Raw genomic sequence first — 19,804 nt, 5'->3', positions numbered from 1 at the left:
TTGCAAAGAGTTGGACACGACTGAGTGACTGAACTGAACTGAACTGATTCTATATCATAAATCTGTGTCTGGCCTATGAGGGAAAGAAAGAGATTTAGATTTAAATATGTCTGAGCCTGAAGATATGAACACTGAATTGAGGTCAATAGAGCTTGCTCTGGGTATGAGTTCCAGAGCCCTTGCTAAGGCCCCTGCCCTGTGTGTAGGAGTGGCAGGGTTTGGCCATGTCCCAAACCTTGGGGCATGAACAATGACCTCTACTATTCTGTTCATACATATGTATCAACCAGGTGTGGTTATGCAGAGGAAGGTAACCCCTCCCCCTACCTCCCTCCTGTCCCATACCTTTTTTCTCAGGCCCGGTAGACAGATGGGGTAGCTGACTGTGGATAACTTACTTTATTTCTCTGCTTCTCATTCAGATATCCAGAGTGTTCAGGGTTAGCTTCATAAAGCTGCACAAGGATATTCTTGAGCCAGTCTCTCATCCTTAGAGGAAACTGGGTCACTTCAAAGTCCGTACAAGTAGGAATAGCTGTTCCAAACAGAAAGTACAATGATTTTAATTTTAAAGTCTTACTCCTGTCCCAGGAAAAGTCCTCATAACAGGATGCTTAACACTTTCCGGTGACTGATAGCATCCTCACTTGTCCTCCATCACAACAGTGGTCCTTAATCCTGCTGCCGAAACACAATTGCCAGGAGCATTGTAAAGCCATGTCAGATGTCAGCGGCCTTTCAAAGATTTCATTGATCTGGCATGGAGCCTAGGAATCAGGATGCTTTAAAAGCTCCGTAAGTAATTGTGACATGCAGCCAGGACTGAGAACCACTGCTCTAGAATCAGAGAGTTGGAATTCAGAGGTGGAGGTCACAGGAATTATTTATTCGGAGAAAAGAGAAAAAGGCAGAAGTCAGCTAATACTGTGATAATAATCTTAAATCTTGATTTAAAGGAACATTTTTTTTTTTTCAGGTATAATTGACATACCACCCTGTAAGTTTAAGGCATATAGCATAATGACTTGACATACATATATAGTGTGTAATGGATAGCACAGCAAGTTTGGTTAACATTCATAACCTCATACAGTGACCTCCATTTTTTTATTTCCTTCTGGTGAGAACTTTCAGGATCTACTCTCTTAGCAACTTTCAAATACATTAGACAGCAGTGCTGACCGTTATGTAGTATATCACATCAAACATTTGTTTCTCAATCCTGCTACATGTCCCATACAAGTTGGCAACTGAACTCTGGTCATTTCAGTCTCTCTGGGGCTCAGGGTGGGGGAGACACCACCATCTCAACACCATCTCAACATGAGGAGAAGGGAGCATGGAGAGTCATACACCAGCTCATTTATTTTTTTTAAAAGTCAGATCTGATTTTTTTTTTTTTTTTTTTTTAGGATTTTTTGGGATGCGGGCCATTTTTAAAGTCTTTACTGGATTTGTTAGAATATTGCTTCTGTTTCATGCTTTGGTTTCTTGGCCAAGAAGCATGTAGGGTCTTAGCTTCCCAATCAGGGACTGAACTCTTCACCTGTTGCATTGGAAGGCGAAGTCTCAACCACTGGACCCTGAGTTCAGTTCAGTTCAATTCATTCGCTCAGTTGTGTCCGACTCTTTGAGACCCCATGAATTGCAGCACGCCAGGCCTCCCTGTCCATCACCAACTCCCGGAGTCTACCCAAACCCATGTCCATCGATTCAGTGATGCCATGCAACCATCCCTGAGGGAAGTCCCCATATACCAGCTCTTGAACGCTCTGCCCAGAACTCACATGGATGATTTTTGCCCAGGTTGCACTGGATAAAGCAACTCATATGGCTGCATCTAACATCAAGGGGGCTGAGAAACTGACTCCTCTCATGTGTCCGGAAGGACAGGAGAGGTTAGTGAGCACTGCTCACGTGAAGAATCATTTAGTGACTAGAAGATGCACACAATTGAGAATATCCGGGAGAAGGAAGACAATTTTTAAAAAGTCTGGAAGAATAAGTTGTTAAAACTTCTTGGCAGAGTTTAACTTGGGAAGAGGACAACTAATTTAACAAAATTCCAATGATTCATCTCAGTTATTAAGTGGATAACATTATCATAGTGGTTCTGAACCCTGGCTGCACGTTAGAATTGTCTAGGTTATTTTGAAAACAAATGAAAGAACAATGCCAAGGTTCCAACTCAGTCCAATTAAATCAGAATCACTTTATAGTTAAAGCCTGGGAATTATTCTTCTAATTTTTATTAAAAATTTTTATTTTATCTTATTTATTTTGGCTGCGGTGCAAGGCACATGGAATCTTAGTTCCCCAATCGTGGATGGAGCCTGCGTCCCTGGCGTTGGAACTGTGGCGTCCCAACCACTGGACCACCAGGGAAGTCCCCATTCTTCTAATTAAAAAAAAAAAGAAAAGCCTTCCCAGTTATCTTAATATACAGCCTGGATTCAGAACTACATTAGGTTTTGTTGTTCATGTTGTCTGCATATAAATGAGCGCAGTGCTGTGCTGTGCGTAGTTGCTCAGTCGTGTCCTACTCTCTGAGAGCCCATGGACTGTAGCCCACCAGGCTCTTCTGTCCATTAGATTTTCCAGGCAAGAAGCAGGTAGCCATGCCTCCTCGGGGGGATCTTCCCAACCCAGGGATTGAACCAGGGTCTCCTGCATTGCAGGTGGAGTCCTTATCAGCTGAGCTATCAGGGAAGCCCATATATATGTATATATATGAGTACATATGTATACATATTTTTTATTCAGGTTCACCCCAAACCCTTTTGGCAATGGTAGATGGCAGTAGTGATGGACTCTTACATTTGCAGGCTCCAAAGTAATCCAGCTGCAGTTGGTGCCCCTTTTTCGTCCCCTCCAGTCTGCACTTAGTAGCAAAGAGATGACAGGAGCTGGCATAGGTCTGATTGTCAGTGCCACAAACCTACGAAAGATAAGCATGAGAAAAACTTCAAGTTGACGAATGTTCATTGGGAAAATACTCGGCTTCTTAAAGGCTGTTTAACCAACTGCTGAGCCAAAAATGTGGTCAGGTAGGGGATGCTATTAAAATCATAACTATCGGCCCCCCAAAATCAACTAACTTATACCCATAGTGATGACAATTTAGCTCTAGATAAACGCAAAATAAAAACTGCAGATGATTCCAAGGATAGAATGACTTTTAAAATGAATTCTACATCAATGCCATTATTATTTGGGGGCACAGCTGAAATTCTTTGATTTTGTTGGCATTTGTTTTTCTTGGCTATTATTTAAATATCAGATGATAACTGGGACCTTTACTTCTTTTTAAACTTAATTTTTAAATTTTTGACTGTGCTGAGCCTTCATTGCTGCATACGGGCTTCCTCTGGTTGCAGCGAGCGGAGGCTACTCTCCAATTGCAGTGCAAGGGCTTCTCATCGTGGTGGCTTCTCTTGTTGATGAGTTTAGTTGCTCTATGGCATGGGCATGAGGAATCTTCCCAGTTCAGGGACTGAACCTGTGTCCCCTGCATTGGCAGGTGAATTCTTAACCACTGGACCACCAGGGAAGTCCCTACATTTTTTTTTTTAAACAAAAATTTCAATTGCAAATTACTTTCATGCAAATCACCCAACTGTTTGATATCCCTTAAAGACCATTTTGTGAAATACTTACTTGGTCGAGGAGTTTTGCAGGAGGACAAGAGGCTGGATCTTGGCAGACACAGTGGGGTTTTCCATGTTGATCAGCCTTGCAGATGTGTCCTCTTTTGCACTGGAAGCTTATGCAAGAATCTAACAGAAAAATTTGGACGGGAAACATGGACATAGCTAAATTGAGTACGTAAACTCAAATTCTCCCAGACAGTTCCATTTTCATGAATAAGAGAAAATTTGGGGAAACATTAGAAATTAAAAAAAAGTTTTTATTAGAGAAGTATAATGATTTTACAATGTTGTGTTAGTTTCTGCTGTACAACAAAGTGAATCAGCTGTGTGCTACATATATCCCCTCCCTCATAATGAATGTGTTCGTTTTCAAGTGGGACCCTCTGGTACGAGGCTATTTTACACAATAGGCTAGATTTCTGTGCAGTTTGGATTGGGGATTTAAAAAGAACACACAGCTTTTCTTGGCCAGCCTGTAATGGTCAGAGTCTGACATCTATAACGCCACGCTGCACAAATTGGTCAAAAGTTAAATAAGCCATGAGAATTTTATTGGTTGAAATTTAAAATTTTGTGATTGGGGTGCGTGACTGAGAGTGAAAGTGTTAGTCACTCAGTTGTGTCCGACTCTTTGCTCCATGAACTGTACTCCACTGGACTCCTCTGTCCATGGAATTCTCCAGGCAGGAATACTGGAGTGGGTAGCCATTCCCTTCTCCAGGGGATCTTCCTGACCCAGGGATCAAACCCAGGTCTCCTACTTTGCAAGCTGATTCTTTACCATCTGAGCCACAGGTGAAACTCAAAGATTGAGATTAGATCTTAATTAAATATGGAATCTAATTTTTTAAGTTATGGGGTTGAATGTAAATAAGGCAGAATTAATGCTTCTTCAAAGCAAAATGATTTCGAGAAAAAGAATTCTACCAGTAATATTACAACTGGACTTCCAGTTTGTAAACACAGTTACCATAGTAGTCTATCAAATGTGCATAGGAGAATGTTGATAATTTATGGGAGCATTTCCTAGGGGAGGAGCTGGGAGAGAAAAAAATTTGATGAAGGGATGGGGATAGCGTAGCATGGCCCATTCCATCTCTCCCCTGATACAGTCATAGCCAGTGGGCTTAGCCCATTCTCACCGACACTGTGCACCCTTGTGTTGCCTTCAGTTGAACTCTCATCTTCTTTCGGTGAGCTCTCTGCTTTCTTGGCCTGTATAATAACAAAAGCAGAAGTGGAAGTCTGTTTAGAGGAAAATTGTGCTATTATTTATGTTTTCACTGTGCATCCCTTCACAGGTCTTTTCATACCTCAATCATTTTATTTTACTTTGATTATTATTAAAAAAAATTTTTCTTGGCCACACTGCATGGCATATGAGATCTTACTTCCCTGATCAGGAATTGAACCCACGTCCCTTGCATTGGCAGCACAGAGTGTTAACCACTGGACACCAGGGAAGTCCCTGCCCCAATCATTTTAGATCTCAGAGGGAGATACAAGCCATAGTGGTGGATAGAGACAGTAGCTCTTTGAAAACAGGATTTGCTTCTGTCTTTATTAACTGGGTTCAGTGGTGTATGTCTGGGTTTACCCAGTAAAAGTTGGAACCAACTCCAGAAGCAAAGTTGGAACCTCCCCCTTTGGTTTGGGAAGACAGTACAAATGTGATATTACCATGTGATCCTCTTAAGACACGATTACGTCAGTAATCTCTATGAATCTGTTGGGAAAAGTTTCTTACCAGGTTTCTAAAATGTAAGAAAACTCCTACCTTAGAATGGCAGCAGAGTTCTCAGGAATCAAAATTACTGTCTACCTTGCCTACGAAAAAGCTGTATCAGGTGCTTCTGGTGGATGCCTGCCAGGGTTCTGCATGAAAGCTCCAAACGATTAAACAACCAAATAACAATGTGTTTCTTCCTTTCCCCCACCCTGTTGCTGTCCCCTGATTATCATTTTGGTGCATATCTGCTTAATAAAGTTGTGGCTGAAGTCTTTGTTCATTGCCTATAAACTAAATCAAGAAACATTGCTGGATCTCCTATTATGTTAGAGGCATTTTGCAAGATATTGGTGATTCAGCCTGACTGTGACCTGGTGTCGCTCTCAAGGCATGAGAGCAGCTGTTGTCACGTCTCCCATCCCTCATATCTGTTAGAATTTACCTTTCCAGTTAGCACCAGGAGCTTTCTGCTGCCAGTATCTGCATCTCGGTGCCTGGAAAACCATAATACTCTAGAAAGCCTTCTTAAGGCTAGATCGGAAATACTTGGAAATTGACGACTCTCCTAGTAATTCTCAGCTTGTGTAAAAGCCATAGCTCCTTCACTCTCCAAATTCGATAATTCAGAGGAACCTGCTTTACATGGTTTTACTGATGTACCACTAATTACCTTCCTCTTCTTCCCTGAATCCCTTCTCCACTCCTCTTTGTCCCTGTACCTCTCAAACAAACTGCACTAAAATCCGGTATCTGCTTCTAGGGGAACCCAAATAAAACAGGCATTTTCAGGCTAACGATGGAGATGCAGAGAAAAATACATAATTATCAAATATTTTACTAAGGTACTGAGAGATAAGCACAAGAGATTGCAAGAGCACAGAGAAAGGTCATGGGTATTTTTTTTTTTTTTTGATAAAGCTAACCGCTTTATTGGACAAGCATCATTGAAAATAATCTCACCCGTTGGTTTTCTACAGGTTCACTGGTATCTACGTTCTCATTCTCCTGTGCTTTTTCTCTTTGCTCCTCATGTTTGGTGTGATAGTAAATGGACTGAGCTCTTTCATTCTCCAGGAACTCCTCGCTTGGGATGAAGTAGTCTTCACTTGCATTGTGTCTGGGGCCATCATCGCTGTCATCCTTAGCCCCATGATTTCTGGCCATGATGTTACCACCATCAGTAGGCTCCACCAGTAAAGGCTCAGAAAGGGTCTTTTTATCCATCTCCTCATGGTTGCTGATAACTTCAGGGCCAGGCTTTCCTTCTTGGCTCTGCCATTCTGTATCTTGACTGGGCTTATCGATTTCTGATGTAGTTTCTTCTTCCATTTCTGCATTGGTGTTTTCCTCTTCTTGTTGTCGGCTACCCTGTTCAAGATCCTCTTTCTGGATCTTGCTTTCTTGAGTTGGTTGATAGGGCTCTTCCAAAATAGCATCTGATTGGGTACTGTCTTCTTCCTGCTCATTGTTAGAAGGCTCCTTGGGCACCTCTGTCTCCTGTTCTTCATCATCACTGTGGGTACCAAGTTCATCTGGCTCTTTTCCTCCTTCCTCTTCTCCATTTGTATCCTGATCTTGGTTTCCTTGATCTCTTAGGTCTTGACTGTTCAACTGAGGATTGGAGTCATCTACAGGTTGTTCTTGGTTTTCCTCTGTCTTTGTGATGCTTTCTTGTTGGTTAGAGCCTACAATGGAACTAACATCATGAGCAAGGAAACTCTCTGGGAGTTTCTCCTTTTGAGGTTCACTCATGTCTTCTTTTAGGTCCAATGTGCCTTCAGTTGGTGAATACTCCAAATTCTCAGTTAAGTCACTTTCAGTTTTCTCTTGGTCCTGTAATCCCAGATTTTGGTTGTAACTCTCTTCCTGATCTGCTGACTGATCATGGTTTTCCTCCTCTGACTTCAGCACTGAAACTTTTTCAGGCTGAAAAGAAAAAAGTTTATTCTTTAAATAAATGATAATGTTATATCTATATCATATTTGTAATTCATAAGCAACATTGAATAGTCATTCTTTTTCTTCACACAATGTCTTATAAACTTATTTATGATGTTCTTCACATTCAACAGCTATGAGTTTAACCTGAATTTGAATTCTGAAATATAAGAATTATGTACCACTTCAGCCCAAGAAGTAAAACTTACTAATCCTCACAATTCTTTTAGAGATTGGAGGCAGTTGAAATGATCACTATCATTAAAAAAAAACTTTTCCTTTTATATTGGAGTATAGCCAATTAACAATGTTGAGATAGTTTCAGGTGGACAGCAAAAGGACTCAGTCATACATACACATGTATTTCTATGATCATCATCTTAAAAAATTAAAGTTAGAGTGAATAAGGTAGTCTCTTTAACCATGCGTTAAAATTGAGGCCTTTGGAGACTTAAAAAATTGTACTAGTATAACTGTATTCTTTTTACCTTATGATGGGAATGGTCTTCTATGGATGTTGGAGTTTCCTTTTCATTTTCTGCATCTTCAACCTCTACAAGAGGGATTGCAATGTGCTCAGATGTTTCAGCCTCTTGGAAGGAACTCAAGGAGTCAGTAGTTGGGTTGGAATGATCAGATAGGAGCCTTGCTTGCGTCTGAAAAAAAAATTAAAAACTGATTTGTGTTATTCGTGCCTAGATGTTAATGCTTAAAATTTCTAGTTATTTTTTCTTGGCATCATTGTTAGTAGTAATATATTTCATTTGTAACATCAGCTAAAATATATTCTCTAGAATTTTTAAAGATATAAGCAAATAGTTAGAATATAATAATCTTAAGTGAAAACAAAATCCCAATCATAATTAAGAAAAAGTTATATTGCAGAGATTGGGGGAGAATAGGGCAAAAATGATTTCAAGAATAGCAGCTTTTGACTTTGGGAATTATTTTCTGTTTCAACTTCATTTAAACTTCATGATTTTGAAAAATGTTTAGCATAAAGTTGAAGTCAGATTAATCATAGGCTATCATTGCATTGTACATTTTCTTAAGTTAACTTAAAAGTGCTGATAATTAGCAGAAAAAGTTATAAATCCTTTATTCAGTATTTATATATTTTCCTAACACTATCAGTCTATACCATTGAGAAATCATGTATAATAGTAAAAAATAATTTAATCTTGAACTAATAAACTATATGAAACAGGACGCCAGGTCTAGTAGGGTTGAATAGCTATGGAGTATTGTTTCCTCTAGAGGAATGGTTCTATTTATAGCAAGACTGGAGGCACAGATGAAGAGTTGGGCAGTGAGCCTTGATGGGAAAGTCAAACAACTGGACGTAGAGCCAAGAGACCTCCCTTCAAGTTTTGACTGTGGTATTTACTATCTGTTGGCGGTTTGACAAATTGTTCATCTCTTTCTCATCTCTAAAGGTGCAATGAGCAGAAATATCAAGATAAGGCTAAGTATGTAACACATTTTGTGAATTTTAAGGGGATAATCCAAGTGAAAAATTACTATAGCCAGTAGTAATATCCTACAGTGGTAATAATATGAACTGTCTGGTATCTTAGGCAGGTATTTATCACAGATCTTTATTAGAGAGATACTGTGGACACTCAGATGTCGGACAGGTCCAGGTGTAGGTATAAAATTCAGATTTTATTTGGATTGACTCATCTATTCCTTTAGCAGATCCTGTAGTGTTGATTGTATAATATAAAGAAATATATATATATAGTGTATGAGTGCTTTTTTAGATGTGGTATCCTCTCTTGCTTATTACCTTTTCAACTAAAAGGAATGATCATATTTGAAAAAAGTATCCAGAGAAGTCATTTTTAAAAAAGATTTTTTATGTGGACCATTTTTTAAAGTCTCTATTAAATTTGTTACAATATTGCTTCTGTTTTGTGTTTTGGTTTCTTGGACGCAAGGCATGTGAGATCTCAGCTCCCTGACCAGGAATTGAGCCTGTACCCCCTGCACTGGGAGGAGAAGTCTTAAACATGTGGTGGTAGTGATTTAGTTGCAAAGTTGTGTCCAACTCTTGTGACCCCATGGACTGTAGCCCACCAGGCCCCTCTGTCCATGGATTTTCTCAGGCAAGAATACTGGAGTGGGTTGCCATTCCCTCTTCCAGGGGATCTTCCCGACCATGGGCTCAAACTCGGGTCTCCTGCATTGCAGGCGAATTCTTTATCGATTGAGCCACCATGGAAGTCCCCTCCAGAAAAGCCCTCAGAGCAATGTGGAGAAAGAACGGTGGCCAGTTTGGCCTGACAGAGGACAGTAGTGGGTAGGATCTTTGGCTTTGCAGAGAGTTGCTCCCCTAGTCTGTGCCCTGCCTCCTCCACTCCCCCTCAGCAAGCTGGAAGAAATGCATGAAAAACATGACAGCTTATCTTTCAGGAATTTTCAAAGGCGAAATTCTGTTTCATCATTCTGTCCACGAGTACATTTGTAACAACATAATCTCTGGAAATCTGCATGGAATCTCCTAACCATGCAGAACCCACTGATTTCTGGAGAATTCAGGCAGGTGGGGAAAACGATACAATAGTTTTAATAGATACATCCTTTGAGAAGATACTTAGCTTTTTGCCATTGGATCGAGTCTGTATTAAAACACGTTTTCCTAATAGGGAAACATCTGGAATACGTCTGTAGACAGGCGTGCCATTCAAACATTCGATTCAAAGACACTTTTGATGCCTGTTTACATTTGTGACAACAGCTGCAAGGGCAAGAAAACAATGGTTCTGTGGGAACTTCCCTCTATGCTGAACATAATGATTCCACTTCTGTAATTTCAGAGGACATATAATTCCAGCTGGAGTAGCTCCTTGCTACTTAAGCACGATTCTCAGGTGGCCACAAATTCTGTTTTCTAAGAACTATTGGTCCGGGTGGCATGGTGTTTATCCCTGCCAACACAGATGGCAACCAGAAGCTATCCAAAAAGCAAGGACAGAATCTTGGATGCAATAGAGAGGGAGAGAAGGGACAAGAGATAAAGTGCTTTGTCTGTTTTAAGAAGGTTGATTCCTTCATTTGGTGAAAAGGATAAAAAGGCACAAATCCCTTCGTTTGATTAAGGATGATATAGATCTCTTGGGAGATAGCCAAATGACCATCCAAGCTATAATCAAACAAAGAAAGAAACAAAGACAGCTTTCAGGTATTTTGATGCTGCTGACATGGTCTCAAATGATCTGCTTTCTGTGTGGCTGATTTATTACAGGGTGAATGCTGGGGCCAGTATATCTGGCTGTGAAGAAAAGAATGTGTTAGTCCTGTCTGCTTTCAGCATGCTTGCTTGAACATTCCTCCAAGGATGAGTTAGGATCTGATTTATTTATATCATTTTCCTGTGTCTAACTGCTTGGTTCCTGTTTCTATTATAGACTCAGAATTTCTCACTCAGTATGTATTGATATTGCAGAAAATATTGCTGGAGAAGGTGGGTATTTGCTCCAAGATTTCTCAAACTAATTTCTTAGATTTCTCATATTAGTATGGTGGACTTCCATAGGAGAATTTATTTCTTCCTTTTCTCTTTGGTATTTGGCTAATAGACTGTTAGTAAACAGTTTCACTTATATTTATATTTGTAGAGCCTGATAGTTCTTAAAGAAATTTATTTTTAAAAAGTGCCTTATTTCATTTTTACTAGTCATTCATTCCCTGCATGGGAAAAATAATATGATTAAAATAAAAAAAGAATTTTAAACTATTATATAAGAACACTTTTATTTACTCATTTATTTTTTGGTTGGAGCCGTTCCTGATCTGTTTATTTCTTAACAGTTTAGGGCTTTATAATATCAAGTGAAATGATTAACACATTACTAAGTAAATAGCACAAGCTCAAGAACATTTTTTTTAAATGGAGAATTCCTAAACTGAGTGTCAGGAGTGAGAGATTTAAGTAACAACAGAGGAAAGGACAGTTACCGGAATAGCACCTGCAGTTCCCAAAATGCATAGGAAAAAAACCACAGTCTTCATTGTTCTGGACCTGTAAGTCAAGAAGATAATTAGCAGTCATGGGTAAAAGTTTCTTTGTAAGAAGTTAAAAGATACTCTTCTTAGCAAATACTGAGCTTGATACTCTTCTTCGTATTTAAAGGCACTTGTCTTTCTGGATTAACGTGTCTGAAAAGACAGATTCATGACAGTTTTCACTGAATCGCGTCCCAGTGAGAATGACTCCTGGATTTTTTGGCCCAGCTGTGTTCGGCAGAATCTGTCTCTGTTGATGACTGTGCTTCCTTAGATGGAGGCATATGCAGATCTTAGGTCTGAAGATTTGTAAATGTTCACAGTGAACGTAAAAGTCACAAAGTGAAGTAATATAGTGTGATAGGTTTGGATTCAACAAACTGCTTCTTGGTATTGGAGAAACTCACACGTTCAGTGCGGAGTTTTATAAATGGGAGATGACTTTTTTAGATGATTTTTCTTACAATCATAGTTTTATATATAAATGCATCCCTAGAGCTTAAATAATACTTTGATGTTTTAAGGAAAGGGAGCAGTTTTTCTGTTAGTTACTCATATTTTAAAATAAATGCTTAAGTGGGTATTTAAAAATGTATTAATATTAAACATTATCCAACTGAATTAATACTGTATCGGCTATTACTTCACACACACACACACACACACACACACACACACATAACATACATGAACACATATACACAATACTTTTCTCCTCTTTCCCCTCTTCCTAAAATAATTGTATCACAATTCCTATTTAAATCATTATTCAACATTATGACAATGTAAAGATTCTTCACAACTGAGCCAAATAGTAATTTCTTGTGTTGAATCATACTTACATTTCTTTTCTTGAACAATATTTTGCTTTTGTCTGTACCTAGAAATTGACTCCCTTTTAAAAATAATTTCTCATGTACCCATCACTTACTCTTCCCAAATTTTCCAAGGCAGGTGAAGCTATTAAAATCTTAATCTAGAATTTAATATTCACTCACTCATTCCATAAGTATTTATTAGATTTATGAAACTCTAGTCATTTATGTTTTAGATCAGCATATTACTTTTCTACTGTTTTAGAAAATTGTTAAAATATAAAATAGTATAGTTTAGCACAGGGTCTCTTTATCTTGGCACCATTAACATTTGGGGCGGGATAATTCTTAGTGATGGGGGCTGTCCTGTGCGTTGTAGGATGTTTGTGGCATCGCTGACTTCTACCCTCTACATGCCAGTAGCAAGTCCCCTAACCCCTACCAGTTATGACAACCACCAATGTTTCTAGATATTGCCAAGACACTCTGGAGGGCAAACTCACCTGACTTAGAACTACTGGCTTAGTAGAAGGAATATGGTGCTTTGGGATTAGAAACACATATGGTTGAACGTGAACTCACATTTGCCATCCATGGAATCTTTGGCAAGTTACTTAACCCTCTGAGCCTCAGATTCCCCATCTGAAAACGGGGATAACACCTGTGATGGTTAATTTTTTTAAAAATTTTTTATCTTGTATTGGTATAGAGCCAATTAATGTTGTGACAGTTTCAGGTGGACAGCGAGGGGACTCAGCCATATACATACATGTATCCATTCTTCCCCAAACTCCCTTCCATCCACACTGCCACATAACACTGAGCAGATTTCCCGGTGCCATACAGTAGGTCTTTGTTGGCTATGTGATGGTTAATTTTATGTGACACCTTGACTGGCCTGTGGGATGCCCAGGTGTCTGGTTAAACATTATTTCTAGGTGCATCTGTGAGTGTGTTTCTGAAGAGATTAGCATTTGAATCAGTCAACTGCATAAAGCTGATTGCCCTTTAGTGTGGGTGGACTTCATCCAATCTGGTGAGGACCTGCTTAGAACAAAACGTTGGAATAAGTGAGAATTTGCTGTCTCAGCCTCACTGTCTGAGCGGGAACACTGGTCTGGATGGATGCTCTCTGGATGAAACATATACTCATCCGTGCCCCTGGTGCTCAGGCCTTCAGACTAGAGCTGCAGAATAATTGGGATCACCATGCTTACTGGGTCTCCAGCTTGCGAAGGCAAATCACAGAACTCTACCAGTGTCTATAATTGAATGAGCCAATTTCCTACACTCAATCATTCTCTCTCTCTGTACACATAAACATACGTATATATCCTCCCACCCCCTACCGCCACCCTGGAGAACCCGAGTACAACATCTAATTCAGTTCTGTGAAGATTAGGAGAAATAGTATTGGTGGGAGGTGGGAGGGAGGCTCAACAGGGAGGGGACTGTGTATACCTATGGCTGATTCATGTTGATGTATGGCAGAAATCAACACAGTATTCTAATTATCCTTCAATTAAAAAGAAATAAAGAAAGAAAAGAAGAAGAAACTATATTTATAAAAATGCCTGATGCCTAGGAGGTACTAAATTCATCTTCTTTCTTTTTTTCATTTTCCATAACAGTCAAAGAGCAGTTCTTGGACAGCAATGTAGAGCCTCAGAAAATAATATAATTTAAGTTTTGCTGTGAGGTCAGAAAAATTTTCCAGTGGAACATTTAAAGTCCTTTTGCTCACACATTGACCAAAGCTCCCTTTAACTTCAGGAGTCTTTCCTACATTCATCCCAAGTAATGATGGAATTAGGCTAAGAGACTGTTAACCACTCTTCTCTAAAATAGTAGCAGCACAAAGAGGAAGCAGAATCAATCAGCAAAAATAATGTGGGTTTTAAGGCTAATTTCCTTCTGATTTTAGTTTTGATAGCAGTATGTATCGGTAATTACACTTGAGAACACATTTCCCTTTGATTTGATCACAGGATCTCACACATTCCCTTCACTTTCTCAAATCTAATGAAACCAAATGAGTAAAAAAGAAATATGTGTCCAGTTGGCCAGAGCCTGCATTACTAAATCACTCTTTTATTCATTTATTGAGCACCTACTAGACTCTGTCTAAGCACAGGGACACCTGGTTCCTGCCTGAAGAGTTACAAAGGAGGGCATCAAGTAAATCGATGATTTAGTATAATGTGATGAGTGTGTACATAATGCAGTGGAAATACAGATAAGAAGCATTTACAATTAGGTGGTTAATAATGCTAACATTGTTTTTCCAGGTGTCGCTAAGTGGTAAAGACCCCACCTGCCAATCCAAGAGACATGAGAGACATGGGTTTGATACCTGGTTTGGGAAGATCCTCCGGAGAAGGAAATGGCAACCCACTCCAGTATTCTTGCCTGGAGAATCCCATGGACAGAGGAGCCTGGCAGGCTCTACAGAGTCAGACAAGACTAAAGCGACTTAGCACACACACACACACTGCTAATATTTACAGAGTCTTAAGGGCTTACATTTTAGGTACCGTTCTAAGGGTTTTGCACATACTAACTCTTTGAATCTTTTAAATAATTCTACCAGCTAACACTTGATTTTCATCATTTTATTAGTAAGGAAATTAAGGTTAAGTAACGTGTTCAAGGTTACTCAGCTAAGTGGCAAAACCAATGTTTGAGACCTAGGAGTTTGCTTTTATGTCTGTGTTCTTAACCATTACACTTTACTGCTCCTGTATAGAAAAGGCTTTCAGAAGAGGAAGTTTTTGACCTGAGATTTTAAAAACCAGTCAGTACTAGTTAGCAGTATGAAAGACAGAAGGGCAATCTGAGGATGCAAACAGCATGAGTGATGGTCCAGAGTCGTAAGACAGTGTATGTTTGTGTTCCTAGGGTGTTAGTGGGTGAAGCAGAGGGAGATAAGGCTCAAAACAAGGCAAGTCTTTGTGTGTTAAACTAGGAATTTTAAATTCCAGCTGAAAAACTATGGGGCCTCAATGACTGATTGTAAGTGGGGGAGTGATATAATCAGATCTGAATGTTAGAAAGGATCCTTGGTACAATGATGTGTGGGACAGATGAGTAGAAAGACTTACCAGGAGGAAATTGCAATATCAAGTTGAGAGATGGTCAGAGCCTTAAATTTTGCCTCTGGTCTTGAGAATGGAAAACAGAGAGACAGATCCAGCTTGTCCTGGCTCATGAGAGCCAGTTGCTAACTTTCCAGGAATTTTGTGAGCTGGTTATTAAACAAAGTCATCATTGAAAATTAAATTATATACACTTACAATTTAGTTATGTTAAAAACAAAAGAAATACTCAAAACTCAACACTTTATACTTATTTTTACTACTTTACCACTTATTCTCTTAAAGTTATTTATGCCTGTTGTATCTGTAGGTGGAAATACTATATAATGTGTGGTAATGCACTTCTCTTCCCAAGTCTATTCAGTGATGTCACATTAGTAGCTTAAAATCAACCATGGCGGGAGGATTACACCATGGAAATCTTCAACTGCTACCTAATTCCACCATCTCCCTGCAAAAGCTGGTTGTTAAACATTTGCTGGTATACTGGTGGATAGTTTTGAGAAATATTTAAAGGCAGAACAAGTAGGACTTAATGAAAAATTGTATACTGTGGAAAGAAGAGAAGGAAGAGGGTTGGGCTATTATATTTCTCATCTGGGCCACTGGGTACACAGTAGTGTTAATACTAAGATAAGGGATTATAAGAGTTTTAGAAGAAAGATGATGAATTAGTTTTGAACTTCTTGAATTTAAGTAGAGATATACTTAGAGCCTCTTGATGAAGGTGAAAGAGGAGAGTGAAAAAGTTGGCTTAAAGCTCAACGTTCAGAAAACTAAGATCATGGCATCTGCTCCCATCACTTCATGGGAAATAGATGGGGAAACAGTGGAAACAGCGTCAGACTTTATTTTTTGGGGCTCCAAAATCACTGCTGATGGTGATTGCAGCCATGAGATTGAAGGACGCTTACTCCTTGGAAGGAAGGGTATGGCCAACCTAGATAGCATATTTAAAAGCAGAGACATCACTTTGCTAACAAAAGTACGTCTAGTCAAGGCTATGGTTTTTCCAGTGGTCATGTATGGATGTGAGAGTTGGACGGTGAAGAAGGCTGAGCGCCGTAGAATTGATGCTTTTGAACTGTGGTGTTGGAGAAGACTCTTGAGAGTCCCTTGGACTGCAAGGAGATCCAATCAATCCATCCTGAAAGAGATCAATCCTGGGTGTTCATTGGAAGGTCTGATGTTGAAGCTGAAACTCCAATACTTTGGCCACCTCATGTGAAGAGTTGACTCATTGGAAAAGACCCTAATGCTGGGTAGGATTGGGGGCGGAAGGAGAAGGGGACGACAGAGGATGAGATGGTTGGATGGCATAATCGACTCGATGGACATGGGTTTGGGTGGACTCCGGGAGTTGGTGATGGACAGAGAGGCCTGGCGTGCTGCAATTCATGGGGTCGCAAAGAGTCGGACACGACTGAGCGACTGAACTGAACTGATACTTAGATAAGCAGCTTCCTTGGTGGCTCAGGTGGTAAAGAGATTGCCTACCACAATGTGGGAGACCTGGGTTCCAGGCCTTGGAGAGGAGAATAGCTACCCATTCCAGTATTCTTGCCTGGAGAATTCCATGGACAGAGGAGCCTGGTGGGCTACAGTCTATGGGGTTGCAAAGAGTCAGACACGACTGAGCAACTGAGACTTCAACATACTTAGATAAATGGGTCTGGAAGTAAGCATGAAAAGCTTACTTTTCATACAGTTGAGTAGAACAGAGGGCAGGAGTCAGCACACTGGTTGGTGTAAATCATTATTAGGTGCTGTTGGAGAATGGGAAGAAGTAAAGATACAAATGATGAGAGACAGGAGGGTCACATAAGAAAAAGGAAATGTTGAATGTTACTGAGAGGTGAAAGTAAACATGGATTATCCATTGCCTTTGGAAATGCAGAGGTTAGTGGAGAGTTGAAGAAGAGTAGGTAGTTTTGGTGCGATAGTGTCAGTGGAGGCCAGTCTTCAGTAACTGGGGAGTAAATAGACAGCAATGGAGTGAAGACAGTGACAGTAGACCACTCTTAAGATGGTTGGCTGGGAGGGACTTTCCTGGTGGTCTAGTGGCTAAGATTCTGCTCCCAATGCAGGGGGCCAGGGTTTGATCTCCGGTCAGGTAAGTAGATGCCACATGCCTCACCTAAGAGTTCACATCCAACAACTAAAGATCCTGCATGCCACAAAAAAGACTGAAGATCCCACATATCACAACTAAGACTCAGCGCAGTCAAAACAATCAATCAATAATAATAAGAAGAAAAGATAGCTGGCTATGAAAGGAAGGAGAGTAAGATGGTAGCTAGAGGGGAAAATGCAGTCACAGGAAATGTTTATTTGTATTCTTTTTTTTTATTCTAATATGCTCATCCATATCTCAGGTGGCACTAGTGGTAAAGAACCCGCCTGCCAATGCAGGAGACATAAAAGATGCAGGTTCGATCCCTGGGTCAGGAAGATCCCCTGGAGGAGGGCACGGCAACCCACTCCAGTATTCTTGCCTGGAGAATCCCATGGAAAGAGGAGCCTGGCGGGCTACAGCCCATGGGGTCACAAAGAGTCGGACATGACTGAGTGACTAACACTTTCATGCTCATCCAAGGGCTTCCTGGGTGGTGCTAGTGGTAAAGAACCCGCCTGCCAATGCAGGTTTGATCCCTGGGTCAGGAAGATCCCCTGGAGGAAGGCATGGCTACCCTCTCCAGTATTCTTGCCTGGAGAATCCCATGGATGGAGGAGACTGGCAGGCTATAGTCCGTAAGGTCACAAAGGGTTGGACACCTACGTGGTCATCCTAGCATTTTCTATACGGAGGAGAAGGCATAAGTAATGAATGAAAAGGTAGATGGGAAGACAGGAGCTGTGGTAAACACGATGACTTCCAGTGAACCTCACCTCCTGGGTTTCATACACTGTGATTTTGCCCCTGGCCTTGTGGCTACCTTAGTCAATGAGACATCAGCCAGTGTGATGACAGCAGACGCCTGGAAAGCACTTATACAGTGGGATTTGTCATCCTGTGAAAGCCATCTGCCATGATGTAAAAAAGCCTGGACCGGAGGCCAGTCCAGACTGCTGACCGATAAGTGGTCGCACAAAGAAAAGCCTGGAGGATGAGAGCCTGTGGGAGGTTCAGCCCCAGCAGAGCTCCCAGCTAGCTGAAGCCTCCTGAGTGACTCCAGACAAAGTCAACAGAGGAATGATCCGGGTGAGCTCAGTATGGATTGTGGAGTCATGTGCAAATAAAGGGATCGGTTTGAAGCCATTAGATTTTAGGGTGGATTGTTATGCAGTAATAGATAATCAAAATGGAAAAACAGAGAAGCTGCCTGAGTCATTGGGAAGGCAGTATTGCTCAGTGATTAAAAGCATAGGCTCTGAAAAGGGACTTTCTGGGCTTTAGTACTTAATTTGTTTAATCTTGGGTAAATTATTCAGCTTATTTGAAGCCTCAGTTCTTTATCTGTAAAGTGATGATGGAGATTAAGTAAGATGATAAAATGTCAGTAAGCCCTTGATAAATATTTGCTCAGTAACGACAGAGGATGAGATGGTTGGATGGCATCACTGACTCGATGGACATGAGTTTGGGTAAACTCCGGGAGTTGGTGATGGACAGGGAGGCCTGGCGTGCTGCAGTCCATGGGGTCGCAAAGCGTCAGACACGACTGAGTGACTGAACTGAACTGAACTGAACTGAAGCCTTTGATAATACTTAGAAGAGGAGAGATTCTTTGTTCTTCCAGACAAAAGGGAGGAAAGCTTAATTGTAGGGATCTGTTGAGGTGAGGCCCCTAGAAATATCAGTTCATTAAGTTGGACGTGTTTGTACCTTCCTCACATTTATATAACATTTCACAGCATGTAAAATATTTTCTTGCCTACTGTCTCATTTTATCCAATAAGGAAAGGAGAAGAGATAACATTTAACTATGAAGAAACAGAAGCTTGGGAACTCCCTGACGGTCCAATGGTTAGGACTCTGCACTTCCACTGCAGGGGGTGTGGGTTCCATCACTGGTTGGGAAACTAACATCCCACATGCAGCATGTGTGACCAAAAAAAAGAAACAGAAGCTTGAAGTATCTAACTTATTTGGCTATATATATTCCTGGTGGCTCAAATGGTAAAGAATCTGCCTGCAATTCTGGAGACCCGGGTTCAATCCCTGGATCAGCAAGATTCCCTGGAGAAGGGAATGGCAACTGACTCCAGTATTCTTGCCTGGAAAATCCCATGGTCAGAAGAGCCTGGTGGGCTACAATTGTGGGGTCACAAAGAGTCGGACATGACTGAGCGTCTGAGCACACATCTAAAGGCTTAAGAGGTGAGTAAGGACTAGACCATGGCACTCTGGACTCCAAGTCTGGAGTTCTCATATGGTTTCACAGAACAGGCTGCAGACTAGAGATCCAAAGTCTGGCTTTGGGCCCTGGCTCTGCCAAGTACTAAATACTACTTTGAACAAATTATTGAATCTTGCCAAACTTCATCTACAGAATGGGAATAACAAATCCAGCGTCAAAGGGCACCATTGAGGCGGGGAAGCTCTTTGTAAACTCGAAACATATATGT

General features: G+C 40.6%; 1 protein-coding gene across 1 annotated transcript in view; it reads right to left on the bottom strand.

The window, feature by feature from the left end:
* The window catches only part of SPARCL1 (SPARC like 1), a 49,646-nt gene that overhangs the window by 10,198 nt on the left and 19,644 nt on the right, over window positions 1-19,804 (bottom strand). Inside the window, exons 2-8 of the mRNA XM_081580695.1 lie at window positions 11,278-11,341; window positions 7,806-7,973; window positions 6,340-7,305; window positions 4,793-4,865; window positions 3,658-3,776; window positions 2,818-2,938; window positions 399-535 (exon numbers count right to left, since the gene is read on the bottom strand). Of these exons, the coding sequence (XP_081436821.1) occupies window positions 399-535; window positions 2,818-2,938; window positions 3,658-3,776; window positions 4,793-4,865; window positions 6,340-7,305; window positions 7,806-7,973; window positions 11,278-11,331 (1,638 nt within the window). The 5' untranslated portion in view covers window positions 11,332-11,341. The remainder of the gene's footprint in view (window positions 1-398; window positions 536-2,817; window positions 2,939-3,657; window positions 3,777-4,792; window positions 4,866-6,339; window positions 7,306-7,805; window positions 7,974-11,277; window positions 11,342-19,804) is intronic.

Source organism: Giraffa tippelskirchi, chromosome 1, assembly GCF_054371585.1.
Source record: "Giraffa tippelskirchi isolate mGirTip1 chromosome 1, T2T-mGirTip1v1.2.pri, whole genome shotgun sequence".
NCBI classification, from domain to species: domain Eukaryota; kingdom Metazoa; phylum Chordata; class Mammalia; order Artiodactyla; family Giraffidae; genus Giraffa; species Giraffa tippelskirchi.
Note: the sequence above shows the minus strand (reverse complement) of the source record. Positions and strands in the feature narration are given on the sequence as shown.